Source organism: Ostrinia furnacalis, unplaced genomic scaffold (assembly GCF_004193835.3).
Source record: "Ostrinia furnacalis isolate ACB-3 unplaced genomic scaffold, ASM419383v2 OfSCF7481, whole genome shotgun sequence".
In the NCBI taxonomy this organism is placed as follows: domain Eukaryota; kingdom Metazoa; phylum Arthropoda; class Insecta; order Lepidoptera; family Crambidae; genus Ostrinia; species Ostrinia furnacalis.
In genome coordinates, this window is record NW_021137720.1 from 40668 (window position 1) to 64692 (window position 24025).

General features: G+C 38.3%; 2 protein-coding genes across 9 annotated transcripts; one reads left to right on the plus strand and one right to left on the minus strand.

Moving 5' to 3' along the window:
- The first annotated feature begins 680 nt into the window (after positions 1 to 680).
- LOC114364880 (pericentriolar material 1 protein) lies at positions 681 to 21022 on the plus strand. Of its 6 annotated transcripts, XM_028321231.1 has the most exons (29): positions 714 to 1072; positions 1674 to 1779; positions 2220 to 2399; positions 2576 to 2673; positions 2752 to 2952; positions 3039 to 3188; positions 3258 to 3875; positions 4240 to 4395; positions 4484 to 4579; positions 4736 to 4948; positions 5288 to 5413; positions 5763 to 5868; positions 6019 to 6108; positions 6189 to 6291; positions 6523 to 6767; positions 7106 to 7216; positions 7471 to 7616; positions 8159 to 8241; positions 8324 to 8402; positions 10263 to 10351; positions 10519 to 10594; positions 10767 to 10860; positions 11989 to 12059; positions 12344 to 12461; positions 13333 to 13442; positions 14110 to 14207; positions 15142 to 16525; positions 17850 to 17925; positions 18098 to 21022. In XM_028321231.1, the coding sequence occupies exons 1-29, from the start codon at positions 938 to 940 to the stop codon at positions 18100 to 18102; spliced, it is 5163 nt and encodes a 1720-aa protein (XP_028177032.1). In that variant the 5' UTR covers positions 714 to 937; the 3' UTR covers positions 18103 to 21022. The 6 variants fall into 6 exon arrangements, with proteins under 6 accessions (XP_028177030.1, XP_028177031.1, XP_028177035.1 ...); XM_028321229.1 differs by having other exon boundaries at positions 681 to 1072; positions 17850 to 21022; XM_028321230.1 differs by having other exon boundaries at positions 681 to 1072; positions 4243 to 4395; positions 17850 to 21022.
- On the minus strand, positions 18088 to 24000 carry LOC114364882 (uncharacterized). Of its 3 annotated transcripts, XR_003656885.1 has the most exons (3): positions 23477 to 23843; positions 18662 to 18782; positions 18293 to 18587 (listed from the first exon to the last, which is right to left on the minus strand). XR_003656885.1 is itself a non-coding variant. In XM_028321235.1 (2 exons), the coding sequence occupies exons 1-2, from the start codon at positions 23799 to 23801 to the stop codon at positions 18451 to 18453; spliced, it is 462 nt and encodes a 153-aa protein (XP_028177036.1). In that variant the 5' UTR covers positions 23802 to 24000; the 3' UTR covers positions 18088 to 18450. The 3 variants fall into 3 exon arrangements, 2 of the variants coding, with proteins under 2 accessions (XP_028177036.1, XP_028177037.1); XM_028321235.1 differs by lacking the exon at positions 18662 to 18782 and having other exon boundaries at positions 18088 to 18587; positions 23477 to 24000; XM_028321236.1 differs by having other exon boundaries at positions 18389 to 18782; positions 23477 to 23998.
- Between the last annotated feature and the right edge of the window lie 25 nt (positions 24001 to 24025).

A 24025-nucleotide genomic window follows, 5' to 3' on the forward strand; every position in this document is an offset into this window, starting at 1 on the left:
CGATTTAAAAGAAATTTAGTAGGAACACAATAATTTGTGATCATGGCAAGGACATGGAGGGGGGGATGCCAAAGATGCCAAACTCTCTCTTTGATGACATTACGGTATAACGTTACAAATAACAACACCAACTACAAAGTACTTCTGCTTGAAAACTTGAAATCGACCGCCCTTCCGCCACTGTAACACATTGTAACGTTTTTCAAGACCTCCTCTCCCCCCAGATTGCATTACGTAACACTAGAACGCCCCCTTAGCAACAAATACCACTTCTCACTTTAAAAAAACGCTATTTTTGTTTTCACCCACCAGAATGGGTGATAATGGGTAAAAACCGGGTTTTTACCCAAATCACCCAGTTTAAACCCAATCGGGTGAAATGGGTTTTTACCCACTACCCATCTCTAATCGCAGAATCGAGAAGCGTGTCTGGATTGGAGACGTCAAAAATTACCGTAATCGGGGCTCAGTATTTTGGAACTATATAGGGGGGGCTGCGCCCATGACGTACGAGTTTATAAGTGCCAAAATACTGGTCAAAATTGAATAAACATTTTTGATTTCATTTCTTTTTTGTATGATTCTTAATAAGATCTTCGGATGTGGAATTGACACCTACAAATAACGAGATAACGTTATTATTATTTTTGTGGTATATTTAGCTTTACGTTATTTTTTATTTCCAAATGTCATTTTACGTTTGCGTTGCCGAGGGCCGTGAAAAAACTGAAAATTATTACAAAAACCCGTAAAAATCAATCAGCTTATAAAAAAATATTGTGTTTAATTCACAGAGAATAACTTTAAAATGTGATAAACGCCATAATCTACTCTTACATAGCGTTTTTCCAGAATGCTGATACATATTGCAATAATTGCTCGAGTTAACTTGTTCAATTATTTTATGTTATAATTCTGCGTGCTAATTTTTAATGTTATGGCTCCTGTTAACAACGACAGACACCCAAGTCATACAGGCACCATACCGAAGACGAAGGCTCGAAACAATTGCAATGTACCGCAAGAAGCTGTGACTCCCACAAGAAGAGACATGACGACCAATTTAGTTTCGGTAAGATGCTAATAAAGTCCTATTGAACACATAAATACGTTGTAGATGCCAATTATGGGTGACGGGTAATGATAAACATGATTGTTATTATGATTTGGAATGGAAGTGGAACACATGACATGAAATACACATGCTATTTTTTTAAATAACCATAGTTTTCTAATAGTTTTTTAAAGAGATATTCAAGTAACTGTATTCTTTTGCTGAATTAATTAATTTGCAACATGATTACTTACTACCCTGTCACCGAATGCAGTGTGAAGTTTGCTCAAAACACATGTAGGTGCTTTTCTAATTTTAGAAACATTGAGCATGGAAGAAAATTTTGGCTTTTTGCCAGTTGTAATTTATTTTTTGACACAGTAAGATCTTTTATGGTTGAATCCATTAAAGTATTTCATTTTATAAAATATCCTTCATTATGTTATAAGGTTTTTAAAACTTTCCCTAAAATTTATTTTGCTATACCATATGGGAGGTTGTTTTTCTAAATTTAGTCTGAAGAAGGTGTGTGTTGATTGGCAGTAATGAACGTAAATGCAATTTAACCTCGATATTGTAATTATACAGAATTTCTACCAAAAGTATGAACTTTTTTTAGACATCTTTGGATTGGGTGCCAGTTTCGGAATACAATACAAGATCAAATTACAATAAATCTAGAAAACCATCAAATAATGCTTCTGACCATGAACTGACTGATTTAGGTGAGTTTTAACTTAGTATACTTTTAAATACACATTAACACCATCAAAAATACTGACTTATTTATAGATATTCTACAATCAAAACACTACCAAGAAAATCATTGGGCTCAGATACCAATAGTAATTTGATAGTCTTGTAAAACTTTACTTCAAAATGTATGCTTGAGTTTGCAATAAGAATGATAATTGCAATTGTATTAATTTATTTATTAAAGACACAAAACAGATCACATTTACAGATTGCACGTAAACTGGCTAAATTGTAAACTGTATATTATCAGTGATAATCGTAAAAAAAGATAATATACTTCTGTATTAATGTATGGCAAACTTTGCCATAACTACAGGGTCTAATCTATTTATTGTTAGCTTCTACTTTAAGTTTAATCTATGGAAACTGTAAAAAAATATACTTTATAAAAATAATAAAATGGTTTCAGATAATTCAGTAACATTTGAGAGTGGATTTGGAAGATTTGTACCTGTTAGACCACAACCTCGTGCTTTACCTTTAAACGTTCAGAACCGTGAAAATATTACCGGTGATCACCACGACGACGCGACAGCCTCGTCGGTGACTGGGCACACATTACACCCTTATGCACATCAAATGCAAAATGGTAACTAAGAATTTGTAATAAATACAAGTTTGACTGGGATAAAATGCTAATTATATAGCATTAAGGGGACATCTTGTGCCTAGTTGCAATACATAGTTAAAAAAAACTGGACTTAACTTTTAAACTACCAAAATAATATGTCGTGCTATTAAGACAGGTTTAAATTATCATTTTAGGTTTGATTCCACATTCTAACCATGCAGCTGCAGCTGTTATGATTGTCAATCCTACTACACCTAATGCAGTTACTGGAAATATATCTCAACCTTTCAACGTAAGTATACTTTCACTACGATTTATTATTGACAAAATTTAAAGAAAAGAAAAATTAATCACAAAAAATATTTTTCAGGCTTCAAATCAAAATAGAAACAACTTGTCAAGAAATCTAAACCCAGCACGGAATAACTTTGAAACAAATAGTCTTGCTAGCAACAATAACACTACTCCCCCAATATCTAATTCTCGTTCAGGAACGAAAACTGTTAATTTAATGAATAATATGTATGACCAAGGACAAGGCAGCTTCAATAACCTGAATGAGAGCAATTCTGTAAGGAATCAAGAGCAAAACTAAATATAGATAAGTAACGTTTTTTGTAAGATAAATACTAAACAATACTCTTTATATTTTTGTAGCTTCATAGAGAATCCGCAAGAGCTCTAGGTGAAGCGATAGTAGCAGCGTGCCCTGACGCGGCTGCCGTTGAACGTCGACTAGGACAAATACGAGAGTACATACGTGTGACGTCATCTCTCGTTGATACCATGCGGAATTCGGAGGATGAAGTAAGTCTAGTTTCTTTGATTACCGCAATATACTTTGTAACTATTAAATATATGTAATGTTTAATTTAGGCCTTTATTGAACACACAAAAGAGGAATATGATGAATTAGTTGAAATGGTTATGCAATTGAAAGAAAGTGAAAACAAATTGGAAAATATACTGGTCCAGAAAAAACCAGATAATGAAGAGGTTCCTGCATTAGAAGAAGATAGTGGACCTTCTATCCCAGAGGCTAGTGGAAAGGCAGAAGAAAAAGTTGAAACTGTGACACCACAAGACAAAACCAATGATCTTAAAAATAATAATGATAATATTGTAAACAATAACCTAAAGAAGGTTACAAATATTGAAAATGAGCAATTGAACAAAACATTGCAAAATGTAAAAACTAGTGATGACACACTAAATAAGTCCCCAAAGGCTGCCACTTCTGATCAGAGTAATGATAATAAACAACAGACATCTGAAACCGATTTGGAAAAAGTGGTTGATTCTCACGAAAATTCAGAGAACATTCTTGAAATAGTAGAAATAGAATCGATACCTTACAAAGAACCTGAAATTAAAAAAGATGATCAGCACTTGAATGCAATTTTACGAAAAAATATTTTGTCGTGTGTTGAAAAGGTGGCATTGATTGAAGAAATGAAAAACAAATGCAAATCACCAACTAAGCAGCAGGATCAGGTTTCTGCCTGTTGTGGTGTGCTGTTTCAAGTGTGACCCTTCCTAATCACAAACTGGAAAACAGCATGAATTGAATGCTAGAATAGACAAATAACCATTATTTTTTCTGTTTGATGTTATCATTACAATGTGACTTTCATCATTCAATGTGATGAAAATGCTTCTTGTTTTAACACAAAATCTCTCATTGTTGCATTCATAAACCATAATAAAATGTGTGAAAAAATTGCGGTAGATTTTCTAAAATCTAACATTTTCCTGTCCTTCTGTAAATATTTTTCACCTGTGTCTTTCGAATTATGAGTGTTGTGTACTTATTACAAAACCTTATGTCAATATAACTAATAAAATCCCTTTTTTCCAGCAGGATCTTGTAACAAGACCTGTTTCAGTCCAAAGCAATGGCTCTATGTACAGTGACAATGAACTTTGGCAAAACGAAATCAAAAGTAAAATGGAATTATCGCAAATACGCTTGACAGCATTAAAACAACAACAAAAGAGGCTTTTGAAGTATCAAGTGAGATTATTTGTTTTGTTTTGGAATACATTACTTGTTTTAGAGTTAGCCCATGTAAATGTAATGTTTGTTTATCCGTAACTTTTAGGAAGAAGCGAAACAACAATTAGAAGATGAGCACAGAGACAGACAATCACAAGAAATACAGCCATCAACATCACATGACAATTTTGTTGGTTTGCAGGTAATTATATTGAAAGCATTGTTTTAACATTAAATATTCTTCCAAGTACATTGTTTTGTAAAAAAAAGCTAGTGTCCTGCGGATCTGATATTGGATATTTTTCATTATGATACATAAAGTACCTACAAAATCCCGAACATTCTGTCTATGTTTTAGAACCAGTCGTTTAGCGGTAATTACCACAATCCAAATCGAATGTATGCTGCTAATCAAATCGGTGTCGCCACAACGCTGCCTCATTCGACTGAAGCGCTGCATACCCAACAAAACATGTCTGAAAACATAGAGAACGACCACGGCCACTCCATTCACAATCACAATCAGGACGAACGGTTTACACACCGTGACGCCAATGTTGCCAGCAGTGAGGTAAATTTTACTTTTGTATCTTCATTAGTTTTTTAATATTCTAGGCAATAAAATCAATTTAATGACGGCTACCGTATTTACGGTCACCAGTTGACGCCTTTGGCGCGTAAAGTCCTGTTACTCGTCATTTCAGTCATAAGAAGTCCACTGCTGCACAAAGGGGAGGAGGGATTTCTGAAATTTCTTCTAGGCTAAGAAAACTCGCTTCTGCCGGGTAAAGCTCCCTTACCTGCCCAGTAGTGCAAACTAGTGAGCGCAAATACGATTGCCATTATTGCAGATAGAAAGTCGTCTGAAAAAAATGAATGCCGTCTCTGATTATTTCCTGTAATATTGTAGGAGGCAGCAGGAGTTGGCCGCGACAGTGACGGCGAAGAGGACGAAGGCTTGCTCAGTGAGCGTGGCCGTATGCTGCAAATGAAGCTGAGAGAACTACAGATGAAAAAACAGCACATGGAGAATTTGGTATGCTATTTGTTCGTTTTCAGCCAAATGAAAGAAGAAGAAAGAAAGAAATATTTATTGAATATCATCGACAATAACATCCACTGCTGGGTAAAGGCTTCCCCAAAGAGTTCCACGACGACCAGTCTTTCGCTGTCCGCATTTAGGTGCCGCCCGCGACCTTCACCGAGCGGAGTTACTTTGAAAAACATCCGAAGTTTCGAATGTTGCTATCCCTCTTACTCAAAGCGACGGCGACAGATAGACCCAAAACTACGTCAACAACGTTTTGGAGTAGCGTAAATAACACATAAATTAATTATAAAAGGCTCAACAATAAACAGCTCATAATATTCTTCGTTCATTGCAGGTAACTGAATTCCAGAAATTACAAATGGCGACGTGCCTTGAAAGTTCTCACAATAATTACTCCAGTTCGGGAGAAGACAGCGGCGATGAAGAGCCATCACGCAAATGTAAGTAATTTATTTTGCATAACAGTTTTGATTGCAAAATGGCATGGCTGGCACCTATTACAACTACGTTAGATGCCATAGTTTTAGCTAGATATATCGACATGTGTCATAGATTTTTGGTGTTTAAAATGAATGATTTGCTTCTTTCAGGTAATAAAAGTGGGGGGAATATTAAAAATGAAGATCCTTTCAAATTAATGGAAATAAAAGCCATCAAGACTGCACTTCAAAAGACAAAAGGTACTGAATTTTCATGTCATAAAGTTTTTTAACTTTTAGGTTCTGGTTTTTGTGTTTATTATTATTTTTTTCTATTCAAGACCTTATGCGGTCAGTGGAGAATTACGAGACAGAACAACAAATGGCCGCGGCAGTGAACGATGAGACGTTCTCAATACCCGGCCATTCAAACATTCATGATAAGTAAGTAGTTTTCAAACTCAAAAAGTAAAATTGTGCTTTTCCTTTCTTCGGTAGTCTTGTCGAAAACTGAGTACCTATCCATATTTATATTTGATAAATGATTAAAGCCATCTTTATGTATAATCTTCCGTTTAATTAATCTTCCTGACATCACGAACGACTTTTGAACTTTTTGATTTGTTTATTCGCGTTTTCGTAATCTAGGAGTCAACGATCGATTTTATGTTATAGCAAATCCGAAGGCGGTGGCAGCATGGGCGGATGGTCACACGATGGAAGCGTTTGCCGCGTTCGCAACTCGTTACCTCCGCGACACAAGTACACTAACGAACACCATTCGCAGCACCAGCATCAACAACATCAACAACTGCAGCAACATCAACAACTGCAACAACATCAACATCAACAGCTGCAGCAACATCAACAGCTTCAACAACATCAACAACACCAGCAACATCAACATCAACAGCACCAGAGTAAGTGCCACCGCCAAAAAAATGTAGCTTAAGATGCATTTCATTCAATGAAATCCTGAAAATGAGATGAAATATTATTCTAAACACTACAACTGCATTTCAATTAACTACCCTCGTTCAGTCTCAGACTAGAATGGGTAGAAGTTGGTATCACTATCACTACATTATAAAACAAGAAACAAGTCGCTTTCCTGTCTTTCCCTATGGATTTTGATGCTGTTTGTTTAATAGATAGAGTGATTCAAGAGGAAGGCTTTAAGTAGAATACAGTGTACCTGTGCGAAGGTCTCTAGTAAATTATAAAAGCGGAGTATTCATGAAGTAATGTTATTTTTCAGGTCACGAAGCTAACATAGCTACTTTACAAGAACTTGCGCAAGAATTGCGTATGGAAACTGAAAAGATCATGGGTGAACGCGCTCGAATCAAAGATATGGTCTCAAATAAAGGTAAGATCAATTTTATGACTTTCTTCCGCCATTTCTTCTAAGCCACCAGCCGATATGTTGTCCCGAAGTGGTGGTAGGGTAAGCTATATTTAGGACGTGTGTAAGTCCTTTTCAGAGCCCACGAACTTGAAATTGAATGTTCTTGTGCCATGGTAGCGTAGTCTGAGGACGTTTGTAGGAGCATCTAAAAGAGTTTGACTTGCCTCGATGCGGACATTCGATATCCAGCACTGCAGTTATCTTTTACTTTGCAGAGGTAGCTCGTAAACAGAAGAAAGTTAACGAAGAAGTGCGAGCGGGCCCGAGTGGCGTGCCCGGCCCGGCCGAGCGCCGCCAAATGCAGCTGCGGGCTTTGCTCGCTGATAAGCAGAGGGAGCTTGAGGCGCTGCTGAATAAGGAGGTCAGTTGTTTTAAGTAACCTTCTTAACATTGCTGTTTCAAACAGTGCCGTAACTAGCCTTTTATGCGCCCGGTGCGAGAAATATAAAAAGATGTAACCTTTTTGAATAAAAAGTAACCTCTACTGGGGGGGTGCAGAGCATGCATGAAACAAAACTAGATACTGGTCTGGTCATTTCTGCGCCCCTCCAGGGTCTGCGCCCTGTGCCTGGGCACCGCTGGCACCGCCCTAGTTACGGCACTGGTTTCAAACCACTTTAGAATAAAGAAAACACATTTTCGGACTTCAATTGCTTCCTAAAACAGCAAAACATGTCTTCTACTTGCTTGAGCTCGATCTTCATCTATGATCTCGATTCGCGACATACAGTCAGTGATAAGGGTTTTTCATCGAAGGAAAAATCATGCGGGTGCAAAATATTCGTGATGATTGTTTGGGTCAAGAAGACCATCTGCGATGATGAATACTAGGTTTTAAGCGATGCTTGATACTGATTAATTATTTACGTCTATTACAAAATTATTTTGTGTTCTCTATTGCAGAAAGTATTATGTGCTGGACCAGAACAACAGAAGATAAAACCAGATTCAAGAACTGGTTCTATTGTGAACCAATCCTACAATAGGTATGCAGCGTTGTCAGTTTGATATTATAAGTTATTTTTGTCTTATTTACCATGGAAATAATTTGCCATATAATTTTTACAGTGAGCAAGAGGAGCCAGATTCCCGATCTGAACAGATTTTAATGGATTCCCAAAACTCAAGGGAAACTGAAAACTTCAGGGTGAGTCATAGTTTTAGACAACATTATCTATTGTGCCTATTCCAACGCATTCTATTCTATTTCAAATGCAAATAGCTAACTTTGACTAAAACGTATGCCCATAATAATCGTAACATGTATTGAGATCAAAGCTAATTTTACATTTTGATTGATCGCTAGTTAGCTTTTATAGCGATGAGTAAGGGCTAGTAGTCCATGGAGGCGTAGCTTCTTAGCGCCATACCAATATTTTGCATCATAAATGAAAATGGACTTTATGTAGTTACTAGCTGTGCCCGCGACTTCGTCCGCGTGGAATAATGACTTTGGGTAGGCACTTTTAATAATTTAGTCTAATTATTTTACAAATAGTTTTTGCCCGCGACTTCGTCCGTGGAGAAGTCGAAAACGTTCTCATACGATTATTTTTAAATGTTTTAACGTTATTATCTAAATGTTTGAATACTTTTTATAAAATATAAAAATCAGGTTAAATAAACATGAAAATATTTTTTTCTTATATTTTATGAATATGCAGCTCGGCCTTTGATCCGGTGAAAGTTACTCGGTGGTATTATTTTTTTTACAACGAAATCGAAAACTACACCTACCGCAGTATTATTGGTAAACTTTTTTTTATATTTTCCTACGGGTGCTAGAATTACCAAGCTTCCAGCATGCCACTGGCCGTGGGAGAAGGAGCTTTTCCTCAAGACTACTCCCACTACCTCAAGGGCCTCCGCCAAAACTCTCGCGCGAAAATGAGTTTATGTATACAGCGCAAGCAGGTGCCCGCGGCATGACTTTCATGCATTACTATGCATTGTTGGGCGAGCGCACGCAGCGGCCTCACTTAACCACTCCGAGGTTAAGTGAGGCCCCTAGAGTATGGTAGTCGTTAACATGACGTCATGATTGTAAAAAAATGCACTAATGAGTAATTAATATCAACTTTGAAGCAAATCACCACTAAAATAACTTTCTACCCCTTTTTAACATAGTTAGGGGGTGCATTTCACTAAAATACGAAACACGTCTTCCATTAATTCTGTTATAGAATGCTTATGCAAAATTTTAAGTAGATTGGACGAAGGAATCTCGTTATTTCATACAAACTTTGCCCCTCCTTTTTACCTCCTTAGGGGTAGAATTTTGGAAAATCCTTTCTTATCAGATGCTTACGTCATACAAAGAACACACCGTCCAAGTTTCAGGTCTTTACGATCAGCGGTTTAGGCTGTGCATTGATCCATCAGTAGCGCGCGTAGTACTTGATCATTATTTTGCTGCGATGTGATTTTAAAACTGCGATATCTCCTAAGATATTTATTGAAATCGAATGGTGTAAAGGGCAAGAATATTTAAAATTAAATACTTGTGATGAATAACTTATTTATTTGGATAAGGATTAATATCATGTTTATGAAAAAACCTCCGCAAATAATGCATTAATATAAAACAGATTTTTTTTGCATAAAAAGGGTTACTATGAGCCAACCTTAAAAGATAGACATATACTATCGCGGACTTTTTTTTAGAACTTTTAAAGGGGAACAATCCTGTCATACATGATTTTTGCGAAACTTTAACCGTTTACGCAGCGTCAGCTCTCAAAAGGAAAAAAATCACTGATTTGAAACATTCTTCATTGGTGCTCCGCTCCTATTGGTCTTAGCGTGATGATAAATAGCCTAAAGCCTTCAGGAACTAACGGGCTATCCAACACAAAAAGAATTATTCAAATCGGTCCAGTAGTTCCTGAGATTAGCGCGTTCAACCAAACAAACAAACAAACTCTTCAGCTTTATAATATTATATAGTATAGACAAGTCGTTCACGTAAATTCAAGGAATGGGGAGGTTACAATAAAGTTGTTTTTAGAGTGGCGGCGGCGACAGTGCGCTTGGCGGCCGGTCTGGTACCTCGGCGCCCTCGCACGCTCCCAGTACTTACGCCAGCGATAGCGATACGTGAGTCTTGATACTTATTTACTAGCTTTAGCACGTGGCTTCGTTCACGTGAAATTGAGTTTGTCACAGAAAGGCCGACCTACGTATCGTTGTGATTTGACACAATTAAAATCCTATAATAATTATCTTATTTTGAAGTATAAACCATAATTTTAATTTTCTTACAGGGCTTCTAGAAATAAATCCAATCAAAGGAACCGGACCCGTCGAAGGCAGCCCCTGGAACGACCAGTCGAGGAAAATGTAAGTTCAAAGAAAAAGAATGTACTAGCTATTAAAATTAGAGTCGCTTCTCGAACTAAATTTTTAAATAGGCAGTTCGATTTTTCAAGTTGTTTATAATGTAGCTATTCATAAACACCACTCCCTGTTTCAATATTTTGAACCTTATTGCTCATATAATATCCTTTTCCAGGCACCTCAGCCCAACAATGTTAATCAAAACGCTCGTCATGAAGCGCGAGTGGACTCTTCAAATGTCAACATGGTTCAACCCACTGCACAGAACGGTATGTAAAGAAAATTATAAGAGCCATTAAAAAAAAATTGGACATTTTACACTGCGCCGCTAGTCCCAAACATCATCATTTTAATTTCTGCCCGGCCGGGAATCGAACCCGGGATCTCTCGGCATAGTCAGTGGCGGATTAACGTATAAGCACTACAAGCACGTGCTTGGGGCCCCTGTTCTCCAGGGGCCTCCATCCTCTGCTGGCGCGCCAGCGTTTCATTTCATACCTACATTTTATAGAGATTTAGCCTATGTTACTCGTTAGTAATGTAGCTTTCAAATGGTGAAAGAATTTTTAAAAAACGTTCCAGTAGTTTTTGAGCCTATTCATTACAACCAAACAAACAAAGTTTTCCTCTTTATAATATTATAGTGTAGATAAAGTAAAGCGCGTTTTCCCAAATATACAAGTGGCGTTTAAAGAAAGAAAGAAAGAAAAATTTATTACGATGAACATCACATACATGACAGAGAAAAATACAGAAATGGCACATAAATATTACAAGGAAATAAAAAGTGAACTGAGCAGTGAGCAGTGCTATCCTGTCGCAACAGCGATGCCCATCGCAATGGGATTCCACTCAGCATATGCCGTGGCCCACGGTGGGGAAGGCCACGACGCTGGTTTTCAGTGGGCCCCATGCCGAGTGGAAGTCACGGACACTAACCTAAACTGCATATCAACAAGGCCGTTTAAATCCTACTAATATTATAAATGCGAAAGTTTGGATGTCATGATGTCTGGATGTTTGGATGTCTGGACGTTTGTTACTCTTTCACGCAAAAACTACTGAACGGATTTTGTTGAAACTTTACAGTATTACTGTTTATAACCCACATTAACATATAGGCTATAATTTATGACGATCTGTGACATACTAAATTTCACGGAAAATAATGTTTTAAGTTTTACATTTCACCTACTACACTTTCTATTTAGATGAACTTTCATTTTATACTTTATACCTTCCATTCCATTCCTTCCATTTCCATTTAAGCAATAGAGGGCCTACACAGGCTCTGTGCTTAAGGCCTCGGATACTCTTAATCCGCCACTGGGCATAGTAGTCCGTTCTGAACCACTACACCAAACGGCCGACTAAAATAATAAAATGTCTCTTTTCAGTTGAAAACCCTGTGAATATGCCGTACTCACATATGCCGCCACCACCATGGAATAGCTCTAAGAGTAATCAGGTAATTTTAGCAGCACTTGGAAAGCATTTTATAAGAAATAACATCTGTACTTTCTCTGTCGACTTGTTCAATTCGGTTGTACAATTCGATCGAGTCAACTGCGCACCCAGGTGCGACTGCCACGGCTGCCAGCTGCTGTGACGTCACATCGTCTCTCTGGTATGGACAGGGCAAACGCGGGGAGAGTATTCTTGTGAGGTGCGCAGTTAATCGATCAGGTTGTACAAGTTGTAGGCATCGGTATATCAAATAGCTGACTTTAGAGACTGTTTTTCATTTACCAGGATATGAGAACCAACCAGTTCACGCAAAACAGCCACTCGCAAACCATGGACCGCCTGATGGGGACTCCTCAAATGTCGTTCCCGCCCTCTATGCCGTTCAACATGATGATGCCTTACGGTGAGTTTGATGAAATTATCATAACTGCATACTACAATAAACAGCAAAACATTGTCTTTTATGCACAAGAGTACAGACCCGTTCCAAACTCGATTTTTTTTTCAAAATAGTACCTATTTCACTGTACAAGAGACGCCACAGATCGCGTAGCAAGAGTTGAGGCGATCAACAAAGAGATTATGTTAAGTATATGCTTGTCGCGCTGAAAACATTTATTCTGTATTCAGTGGCGGGGCAAGACCTAAATTTGATGTGGGCAAGACAGATTTCGCGAGGCCTTGTTCTGTGGCGACCTGAAGACGGATTTTATATTAAAAAAAAACGGGTCAACGGTCTATTCATTGACAGTTTCTATTTCTTGATTCAGTGATTATTTTTAAAGGAATATGGCGCCAAAGAATACCTAATGTTCGTCACTTAAAACCGTGTTGTTGCTTAATTTTGTGTCTGATTATGGCTGAATTTGTTTGGAAAAAAAAATATTTTTTTAACTACATTGTTTAGCTATCAAGAATTTATATTTAATAGTCAATGTTTGCATTTATGGTCGTATTGTGATATTGTCATCTCCACCTTGTATACATTTTTTCAAAATTTTTGATGTGCGAGGCCCCTTGTTCCGCGAGGCCGTAGGCGGTGGCCCACGTCGCCTACGCCTTACGCCGCCACTGTCTGTATTCAAATATTACATCAGTATGAGCATAATATTGTGCTCGCCTCAACTTTCGTTGTGTGACCTATAAACATGGCTCAATCAATATGAGTGTGCATAAGAACATTTTATTTTAAAATGGCACCTATTACAACTACATAAGATCTCTGTACTCAAGTAAGTAATGCAGACGTCCTAACAAAACTGGCCTGTATCCAGGCATGGTGGGCGGCTGCGGTTGCGGCTGCGGCTTCTGGGGCGCGTGGTGCTGGCAGCAGCTCGTCATGCAGCAGCGCGAGATACACCAGCTCAGGGACCAGCTCAACCACGTGAGTGCAATGACGTTCATCGATTTTGAGCTTTATGTCTAGAGTGCAAGGCTTAAAATAAATAGGTCATTTTTGTAGTAGAATTAGGCCTGGTTTCCACCAAAGTGTAGTGCAGCGGAGAAATGTCGGGCTGTCAATTTTTTCTATAGAATTTGACAGCGACGGCGGCGCGGCGCGGTGTGGAGCTGTGCGGAGCGGAAATAATGAAATCTGATTGGTTACTCAAAACACTTCTCCGCTCCGCTCCGCCTTGGTGGAAACCAGGCCTAATGTTTTGTAGAGGCGATGTTATCCTTTCTTTTTTTTATTCTCTAATTTAGGGAAGGTTTCTTTTGAAAGAAAATGACACCCTCATAGAACTCACGATCAACACTATAATCTTACTTACATTATGACGTCGTCTTATCGCTATTTTTACAAGAGAGTACAGTTTTAATGCAATATCGGAAAGTGGGTCAGCTAGAATACTATTAGAAAGCTAGAATACAAATATCAATCTTATTCATATAGTTAATTTCATAAAAGAATTGTACTCTCTCAGAGCTCGTTCCTGACACACTCCATCATGACGTGATACCATACCTTCACATTGTATTTCAAAAATTATCAAGCGGAGAAACGACTGACACTGAGCATTTACTTATGATGTACTTTATTTTCATTCCAGTTGGAAGAGCGTTGGCGTGCCGAGACCGCATCGCATACTCTCAACAATCAAGTGCCTCCTGGAAATCGGGCCAACAACTATTGGGATAACTTCCGAAGGTAAAGAAATTATATTTTATATTTATTTTAAATCATATTATAGTATTTATGTACGACAAAATAACATTATTGTTTCTCTTTTCAGATATTAAAATTTAAATTCAGTTATTTTGTTATGTAATTAAGAGTTATAATAAATTTAATATATTTGCATCATAAGTTTAAATTAATATGTCACAATATTACACCAGTCAAATTATGGTGAGAAATGTGTTATGCTTTACCCTTCGTCTGTATTTATTTATTTATTAATACAATCGCTATAAATATTTACATGCTATATAAATCCACTTTGCTCGTTAGTTACTAAAACGTATTAATTAATGTAATTCAATAACGTTACCTGCGAAGTGCCCGTGTGAATTGATTTGGTTAGCTGTCGTACTAACGCATAACTTAATCAAGTTTTGGAGACATGCAGATCAATCGGCGTCGATAGCTGTAAATGCTAACGAAAAATAAAAATTATGTTGCTTTTGTTGCTCTAACATATCACAAGGGACGTTGATAATATTTATTGTTATAGAAGCCTATTCGTGTGGTTTAGAAGTCAAAGGCGATTTGTGTTCCTAATTTTGGGATTGTAATGTATCACGACGATCGATGTGAATAGTCACCGGGTGCCCCGACGGTCAGCGTGTCTCTAAACAAAGCCTCGTCATATTCCTATATTTTTTTTTTAAAAAGATTATTAGTAATTTGTTATTACACAAATTACTAATACTCCCGCTAGCTCCTCGTACTAAGCTAAATATGCTTGTGTCACGAGTGAGCTCTCCACAATAGTCGAGCGGCGGCGGGGACCGAACCCGCGTTCCCCGGATCACGAGTCGGCCAGTCCGACCCCTTCACCGTTCGGCTATCGTGGCTTTCGCCGATGTATTGATGAATTCGCCGTGTATAACTATCTACAAAGCTTATCATTCTCTTGCAGCTACTCTCGTCAAAACCTCCTATCGGCGAACAGCAAGACGAACGCGGACGGGCACCTGGGCGCGGGCGGGCCGCCGCAGCCGCAGCCGCTGGCCGAGCGCTCGCACAACACATTGACGCGCGCCGCCTCCCACACGCCGCCCGCCAAGCGCAACGACGCCGCCGACCCGCGCCGCCGCAACCTCGCGCCCGACGCGCACCGCCCGCCCGACCAGCCGCCCGCCGAGCCCTCCAACCCCTTCCGCAACCTCAACGTCGCCGACCCCGACCCCGAGGTCGTCCAGGCGCACTCCAACAACCTCAACTCCGCGCCCGCCAAGCGCAAGTCCTCCTCCAAGCTGCCCGCCAAGAACTCCACCGGCCGCCGCAACTGCACGCTCGACTACTCGCAGACCAGCAACGTCAACATCGCGAGCGCCTCCGAGACCCCCAACCCCAACCTGGCGTCGACGAGCCGCGACGCGCGCGACAAGGCCACCTCGAAGCTGTTCGACCTGCTCCGCGAGAACGTCTACTCGGAGGTCACCGCGCTGATCGGCGTGAACGAGTCTCACCCGGACTTCCTGATCCAGCTGTTCAGGGAGCTGCAGCTGATCAGCTCGGACCCGCTGCGGCAGAGAGTTCTGCAGTCGATCCGCGGCGTTCTCTCGCAGTACGGCTCGATCCTGGAGAGTCAGAGCGGCGAGCCCGGCCCCGAGGAGAGCCGGCCCGAGGAGATATCGACCACCTCGGAGGAGGCCGCGAACTATCCCGAGTGCAGTTCGACCACCCGAAACGTGGGCGCGAGCCCGATTCAGATCGACAACAAAATCGTTCGGTTTCTGCTGACCAAAAGTGACGAAGTGTTCACGATGGAAATGATAGAATCTCTGGCGTCGCAGATCCTGGTCGGCTCGCCGGACGGCCGACCCTCGCAGCGGTCGAAGAAGAGGCTCGTCGAGGCGCTCGCCAAGTACGAGGGCATCCGGGTGTCGGACGTTTCTAACGACATAATCGAGAACCTGCCGTTTCTGGTTTCGGGGACCGACGAGGGCGACGAGTCGAGTCAGCTGGCGAGCGAGCGCTCCGAGTCGTCCATATTGCAGGACGTGGCCGGCTCCCTGAACCTGTTCAGCTCGAGCGACGGCCAGCTGCACCAGCTGAACGCGTGTCCCTACGACGTGTGGCCGGGCCACGTGCACATGGACATCGACGGCGGCGACGTGAACGACGCCAGCCCGCGCTCGAGCCAGGAGGGCAAGATGGATCTCCTCAACTGCTCGGAGATGCACAACGGGGACCTGGCCGAGGCCGACCAGACGTGCCGCTCGGAGGGCGAGGCGCGCGACGACGCGGCCGAGGCGCTGCCCGACGTGGTGGACACCGAGGAGCCCACGCCCACTGAGGTAATGCAAAACGCACTCTACTGTAGATGTCTCCCCCTAATCAACTGTGCTAACCGCAACTAACACGGACGCGTATTCGTAATCGTCGAACCATTATCACACTTCATTATCATTATATCACAAAATTTGTAGTGCTGTTATTTTTTATTCAAAGTATCGCGAGAAAATAAAGATAAAACGAAACGAAACTTTTTAGCCAGTTTTATTTATTCCAAAAATCTTGAAATAGCAGTAACAATATCAAAATCCATTCCAAAGTTTTTATATTGTATTGTTCAAGAATTAGAGTCGGGAAAGTAATGAATGACATTGTGGATTTTTCGATTAATGGTGGTGGTGGCATCAATTACTTATTCTCTAATTTTCATTTCCTAATACTTTCCCATCATTTACTAACACTACAGGCATAGCTCATAACTAGCTTCTCGCGGTAGTTGATAGACGCGGGAAAGGTAACATAATTATGACGTAAACAAGTCTGCAGTTTCCCGCCCCCTTGCCGTAACAAAATACCTATCGCAATGCTCCACTATAGCCAGAATCTAGTTATCGCTATGCCTGTTTATTGTCGTGCCAAAGTGCATTGATGAATGACATGCCTCTGTCGCAGAATCCTTATCATTCATGCATTGTACATTTATGAGATCGCTGGGTGTAGTCCAGCATCAATTATCCCTCAAGATCCGAGCTGGTATTCTGATCTCGCTAATTCCCAGCTAGAAGGCCAAATAAATGGTATTTCAATATAAACATATGATAAATCAAAATTGTAGTTTGTAGTTTCATCGTGATATTTTATTTGGTACCTACCTACGAATTTTCTGTACAGTAAATCAAAAGCTTATTATACATATAAATATTATACCTATTGAAAAGGTAACTTTGTGTGTATCCTAATACAGAATTAATAGTCATGAGGCAGTCTCATAATAATATAGGCGAGGTGAGGTAAGCTGAAATTATAGTCTGTCTAGGAAGCTAACTGGAAAAGTTAGTAAGATTATAGGATAATAATAATTGTCTTGTTTCCTACAAAAGATAAATAAATATTATATCGACTCGGAAGTGTGGCTCTTGACCATAATCTTCCTGAGGCATTATAGAGCCCTCTATATGAAATACATAATTATTCTCTTTGGAATTATGGGTAGTAAAGAAGACAACCGATTTTTTTAAAAATTTATTTATATTACAATACTAGTCAGTCAGTAATATCACAGTTCAGTTGAACTCTATACAATAAGAAGTATTCTAAATGATTACATTATACGTAAACTTAACATTAATGCTCAATACATAATACTGTGGTATGTTTACATTTAAGGCGGAAGCGGAATGGCTCGGGCTTGACCGTGTGCCAACAAGGCTGCACATGGGTGAATCGTCTGAAAAACAAAAAGGTGATGTTAATATTCAGTAACATGTAGGAGCAAACACCCAAACTTAGCCTTGGCTAATATACTGTTTGAGTGGCAACTGAAAAGCAATAATAAAATTATTAATCTTCATCACCATCTGTAACAGACAAAGAAAATAAATAGAAATTAATATTATTCTTCCTCTTTTTTCCAGATTAAATCTCGAGAAGTTTGACGAAATCCTGTTAGTTTTTAAATTTATTCCTGTGAATTTTTAGTATTGTAATCCATGATTATTTAATTATCTTAACATTATTTACATGACGTCCTTCATTTGTGTAATATTTATTGGTATAAATAAATATATTATATAATTAAAAACTGTTGTTAAAAATAAAAACTCTCCCAATTCCTACATAGATGTTTATTAGCAAACCCTTATAATCAAAAAACTTTGTTAACCTTAACTACTCATAAAATTTAGTCACATTTTCACGTTTTAGTGTCCCATAAAGTCAGTGGCACTTGATCACATTTTTCTTAAACTATTACATGAAATATATTTCGTTAAAGACACTGTAGGAATTGATAAATGTTCCCGCCATGTGTGTTCCAGTACAGCGACTCCAGCGCATCTTCAATACTCTTGTTTGAATTCTTGATCTCGGTTGTCTCAGGTGCATTGGTTTTCTCTTTTTGTACTTCTGTAGATAAAATGGAAATTGCTCAGTGAAGAAAAAATCTAGTAATAGATTTTTTTATTTAAGTAATTTATTACTTTGCCAATAAGTTCAGAGACTATATCATATGGACCATGAGACAACGAGATATATCTGGATTGTTGTGGGTTGGACGTAGTAAACATGGATTGTAGGTTGAAGGCGACGGCACCATACCCTCTGAAATAAATTCGGACTTCATCACACTGTGGCTTTAACGTCACAGTGGGAAGTCTCCGCTGAGTTTTGTTGCTGTTTCAAGGCCGTATTACAATATGTACAAAATTATTATTAAATACTTATGCCGAGTTGCACCACCTAACTTTAACCGTAACGATAACCGGTGATTCTTGGATGGAGTTTGACAGACGTGTGATGTTTCTTAAAGTTAAAGTAAGATGGTGCAATCCAGCCTTATTGTTTTTAAATCGAGCCAATAAAATGTCGCTTCAAAAATAAGACAACTAATAAGAATGGTCTCAATATGAATAAAAGGAAGTGAGCAATTATTTTATAGACTCAAAATAAAATATACAGTGTTATGAATTTTTAATAATATGGTACAATTTGGAAATAAATAAAGGGCCTAAAACGCATCAAACAAGCTTTAAAATGTCCATAGAAAAAATTCACGAGTTTTAATACATATGACCAATTAAAGTATTTTTTTTTTTAATTGACATAATATTAAACTTATTCTATGCGTTTTAGGTCGATCAATGTGATGTGCTAATTTTGGGACACCTGTATGTTTACAATATGAATGAAGCCAAGGCCTGCCTTTTATTATGTTTATAATCTTTAAATACCGGTGAAAGGGATAAGCTGTTTAATATTCGCTCTAGTGACAAAAAATTCATGAAATGATGTACATTTTACCATCACCCACGCGTACCTGCAAAAAATGTTGGCCCTACCTTTTCGTTTCACAATATCTTTGAAATGTATACCAACTTATCCCTCTCACTTTGTTTAAAAAAGATAGAAAACTAAAACACGGCGCCATTCAAAGATGGCGCATACATAATTTCTTGTGAGAAAAATACCATTCATACCTAAAACAATATCTGAGATATCTTAATAATATTGTAAATACCACTGCCATATATGGGTTTTGCTTGTCTGGTGATCAATCTGTCACGATATTCTGGAAGTTTTATCCGCCGTTTATATCAGAGTAAATTTTTGAGTTGCCTAGCAATTATCCAGTGTATAATTTCGTACATTACATATAAATTTTACTAGACAAATGTGATAAATAAAGTAGAATTTTCGATTCAATACACGTTTCTGGCTCGCTTTTAGTGAAGTTTGCATAGTAAATATTTAACTTTGATGTGGCAGTAACTGAAGGCTTGCTGTTGCATCAGTTACGATCTACCTCTTAGTTTAACGTGGTAGCTACAACATCACGGGGTTTCTGCGTTCGTGGAGACGTGTCGTTTTTTCGTTAAACAAATGCCGCACGACTGGAGATGTGTAGCCACAGCTCTGTTACCAGCCGCACCGCTCTACTACCAAAGGAACCTACTCAGTTGCGCTATGCACAGGCATAGCGTAACATTAACTTAGGTACAGACCTCAAGATAGCAATGTATATTTATACAGGATGCAGTTTTGTAAAACAACGCCCATCTCAGGGGTGGTAGGACACATGAAAGTAATTACAAGAAAAATATAAATAAAATTTTAACTATTACTTAAATAGTGAAAAACCTTGTTCAAACGTCTCCTAAAACTTTCGAGACGGCGCTTGTTACCGCCCGCACCACCCCCGCGTGCCCCGCTACACCACCGAGCACATGCGGCCACCGCCCCGTGAGAGCGGGGGGACTGTCCGATAGCTCGCCTACGTTAATAGAATTATCCTGACTTAGTGGATTTTTCTATGAAAATTCTCATGGTTCTCATTCTCAAAATTAGTGTCGTGTATAGGCTACCACCCCTGAAATGGGCGTTGTGTCACAAAACCACACCCTGTATAGACACATGTCCTTGTAAATCAAAATATATGTTATTGACGATTAAATGGTCGACTCAATTATTTCATTGCTCAACAAAAAAATTATGAAACAGCAATTTGTGGCGGCTTCTAGCAAAAACGTGGCGCAGCGCTAAGGATAATATTTGGGACACAGTATCAAAAGTTATTAAGACCATTCAGGGCCTACGCTAAAACTAGCGCGGCGAACGCCCGTCTCCGCCTAAAAATGCATAGACATATACAACCGCGGCGTGCGCCCGGCTCCCGTGCGTGCGTGTAGAAGAAACACGTCACACGCATTGTGCTTATCTCACTCGTGCGGGCGGGCGCTCGCGTGAGTTTTAGCGGATCCCTCCAAGATCTGCTGCAGCTATGGTGTGAGTTGCATGCACATTTTAAAATAATTAAAAAATCTTAAAAGTATTTTTAACAATTAACACATACAACATCAATTAACAAAATCAACATAGTATCAGACAACATATAAACATGAATGTGTTATTAAAATTTAATTGCATAATTGACATATCTGTTATTTTAGTCCGTAAAATGACTTGACAATGCATTTAAGGTGTTTTTTTAAGCATTTTTGCTATGATGTAATTGGGACTGCCATAACAGCAATGCCATTATCAATTAATAGGGAGGTCTCAGTAATAAACGATAATAGTATACATCTATGTAACATGAGGAAACCTTGTTTTAATACTATGCTACAGTTAGGTTTTTGTTTATTCCGAATTATTGTATTGACAATGTTATTAAAATTACAATAATAACTGTATAGTCCAGTCATTACGTACATTCAAAAAAGAAAATGAATTTGCGCTTCTAATTTTTTAATATGTTGTAGGGGATACCTAGAAAAGCTTAACTTGAGATTGTCGACCAAGCTTTCCTAGGAGCTTTCGCCGCCATGTTGAAAAAAGGGGTAAAATTTGTTTTTCGGCAATAACTCGGCTATCCGATGAGACTCGAAAATTTTTGTAGATATTCGACGGTTATCCGACTGATATGACACTCGCTGGAACGAAAACTTCGGAAAGAGTACGACGTTCGAGAAAAAACCAATCGCCGGAGTTCACATTCGATGAGACAACTACTCCAAAAGTTAGCCAGGAGAAGTTTCTCACAAGGGATCAAAACAAGAACCAACTAATACAAATGCTTTGCCGTTACTTAAAAAAAAGTAATTAAAAAGTAATTAAAAGTAATTAAATTTTACTTTTTACTTTTTAATTAATTATTTAATTATTTCGGAATTTTTCATATTTATTAAGACCCAAAGAAAAAAAAAGAAAAAAACAAAAATTGTGTCCAAAATTTTTGACTTTATCGATCGATATCTCGATAACGATGCATGATACGCTAAAAATGGTTCGGGCGTTATTGTAGAGCACAAAGAAAGCTACAAAAAGTGTCCTACAAAAATTTTCGAATCTCATCGGATAGCCGAGTTATTGCCGAAAAACAAATTTTAAGCGTTTTCCAAGATGGCGGCGAAAGCTCCTAGGAAAGCTTGGTCGACAATCTCAAGTTAAGCTTTTCTAGGTATCCCCTACAACATATAAAAAAATTAGAAGCGCAAATTCATTTTCTTTTATTTGCCTTTTTTTCGGACGAAATGACTGGACTAGTACAAATCTGAAAACATCTATAAACAACTAAAGCAGAATCCTTAGTTTTGTAACACATCTTATTTTGAAAAGTTGCATGGTTTAAAAATAAGACAATTTTTTTCACAAAAGGGTTACATAGAACTAAATATAAATAATGTGGAAAAGATGATATTGAGGCATGGGATTTATGAATCTAGGTGCTAAAAAATTAGTTTTTTTTTTGCTAACGGGTTATTGAGAGAGTACCCATACCATTTCTCATTATGTATGTATGTAATCCATTTTAAATTCCATGAGTAAGTTTTTAGATTATAATTATCATTTAAACTCCTCATTGTACAGTCAAACAAATTCAACATTAATTATATTTGAGCTTTACATTACTGTATAATAGGGATACATTTTGTTAATTAATAAAATACATGACATTGATGCTTGGAATAGCATATTATTTAGATGACAGGAGGTGCTTGGTATTTGCTTGATTGTGAAGAATAGAAATAGCAAAACAATGAGTGGTGTAATTAGTAGACAGATTTCAATTTACATGCATTTCTAAAGTAAATCTGAATCAACTGATCTTTTTCTTCTTTGTAAAACACATCTAGTGTTAAAAATGAAATAAATATTATGATGAAAGAGATAAATCAACAAGTTACCATTTTTGTATTTGATTATTTTATAAATAAAAAGTTCACTCCTGGCCCTTTACAGCATTTTGTTAATACTTCTGAAGCCATAGGACTAGAGTGGCCTAACATTTTTTATACAATACCTATAGGTTTGGTTTTAAAATGTTCGTAAATACAACGTATTGGACTATTTAGGTCCAAACTTCCAAAGCAATCAGGCCACCCTAGTAGTTATGATAAGGTATTTGAAAAAAGAGAAATGACATAACTTTACCCAGCACCAATTTGAAAAAAAATATCAAAAAGATAGTGTAATTGATTGAAACGGCAACAAAACTTAATTTAAAAAATGTTGACCACTATTCATTGGCGCCTACAACATTTATTAGTAAGTAATTAAGCAAATACTTTAATAGATCAAGTTTTTATGATTAAAACACATTCGAAAACATTGTTTACATACATAATTATACTGACAAACATCTGAGACTTCCCACAACTTTACAGAATTGAATTTATAGAAAATAATTAAAAAGACATTTCAAAATATTTGGAAGCAAACTGAAAGATTGAAATGAGAGAATAAATGTCTCAAATCAGTCAGTATGCTTCTTGAAAAATAATGGAATAAAATCTTACCTTCTCGAAAACGTTTATTTTGCGGCATTTCGGTGTCATCTGCACTCCGTTTTCTTGTGTTTGGTTGTATCGTCTGTGTTTGTGGCGGTGACGCTATGTTGTTACCATGCGGTTCTTCTAACATTTCGCAATCGGTATTTACGTGGACATTTTCCGATACCTTTGGATCATGATAACCGTAGTAACAATTTGTTGATATATGTATGTTCTGCTGACATTGGCCCATATAATGATTGGCATCAGTGCAAACAGGAGCAGGTCGCATGGCGTCAAAATTATTTCGGGCGTCTTGCATTCGGTACAAATCGATGTTGCTAGCCGGCATTGTGATTACTAGAACGTTTCACCACGTTACAGAGAATAATGCGATTGCTTGTCCTTGAACGGCGTAAAGCTCCTCTTTAGTATATTTTTCAGGGGATAACTTCGATTCTTCTTACTTCAATAAAAATTGGACAAAAATGCTTTGCTGGCTCGTCTGGCGCTTGATTTTCTTGTCTGTCTGTCACTCTCACTGTCAAAAAATTTCACCGCCTCACCGGAAACGTC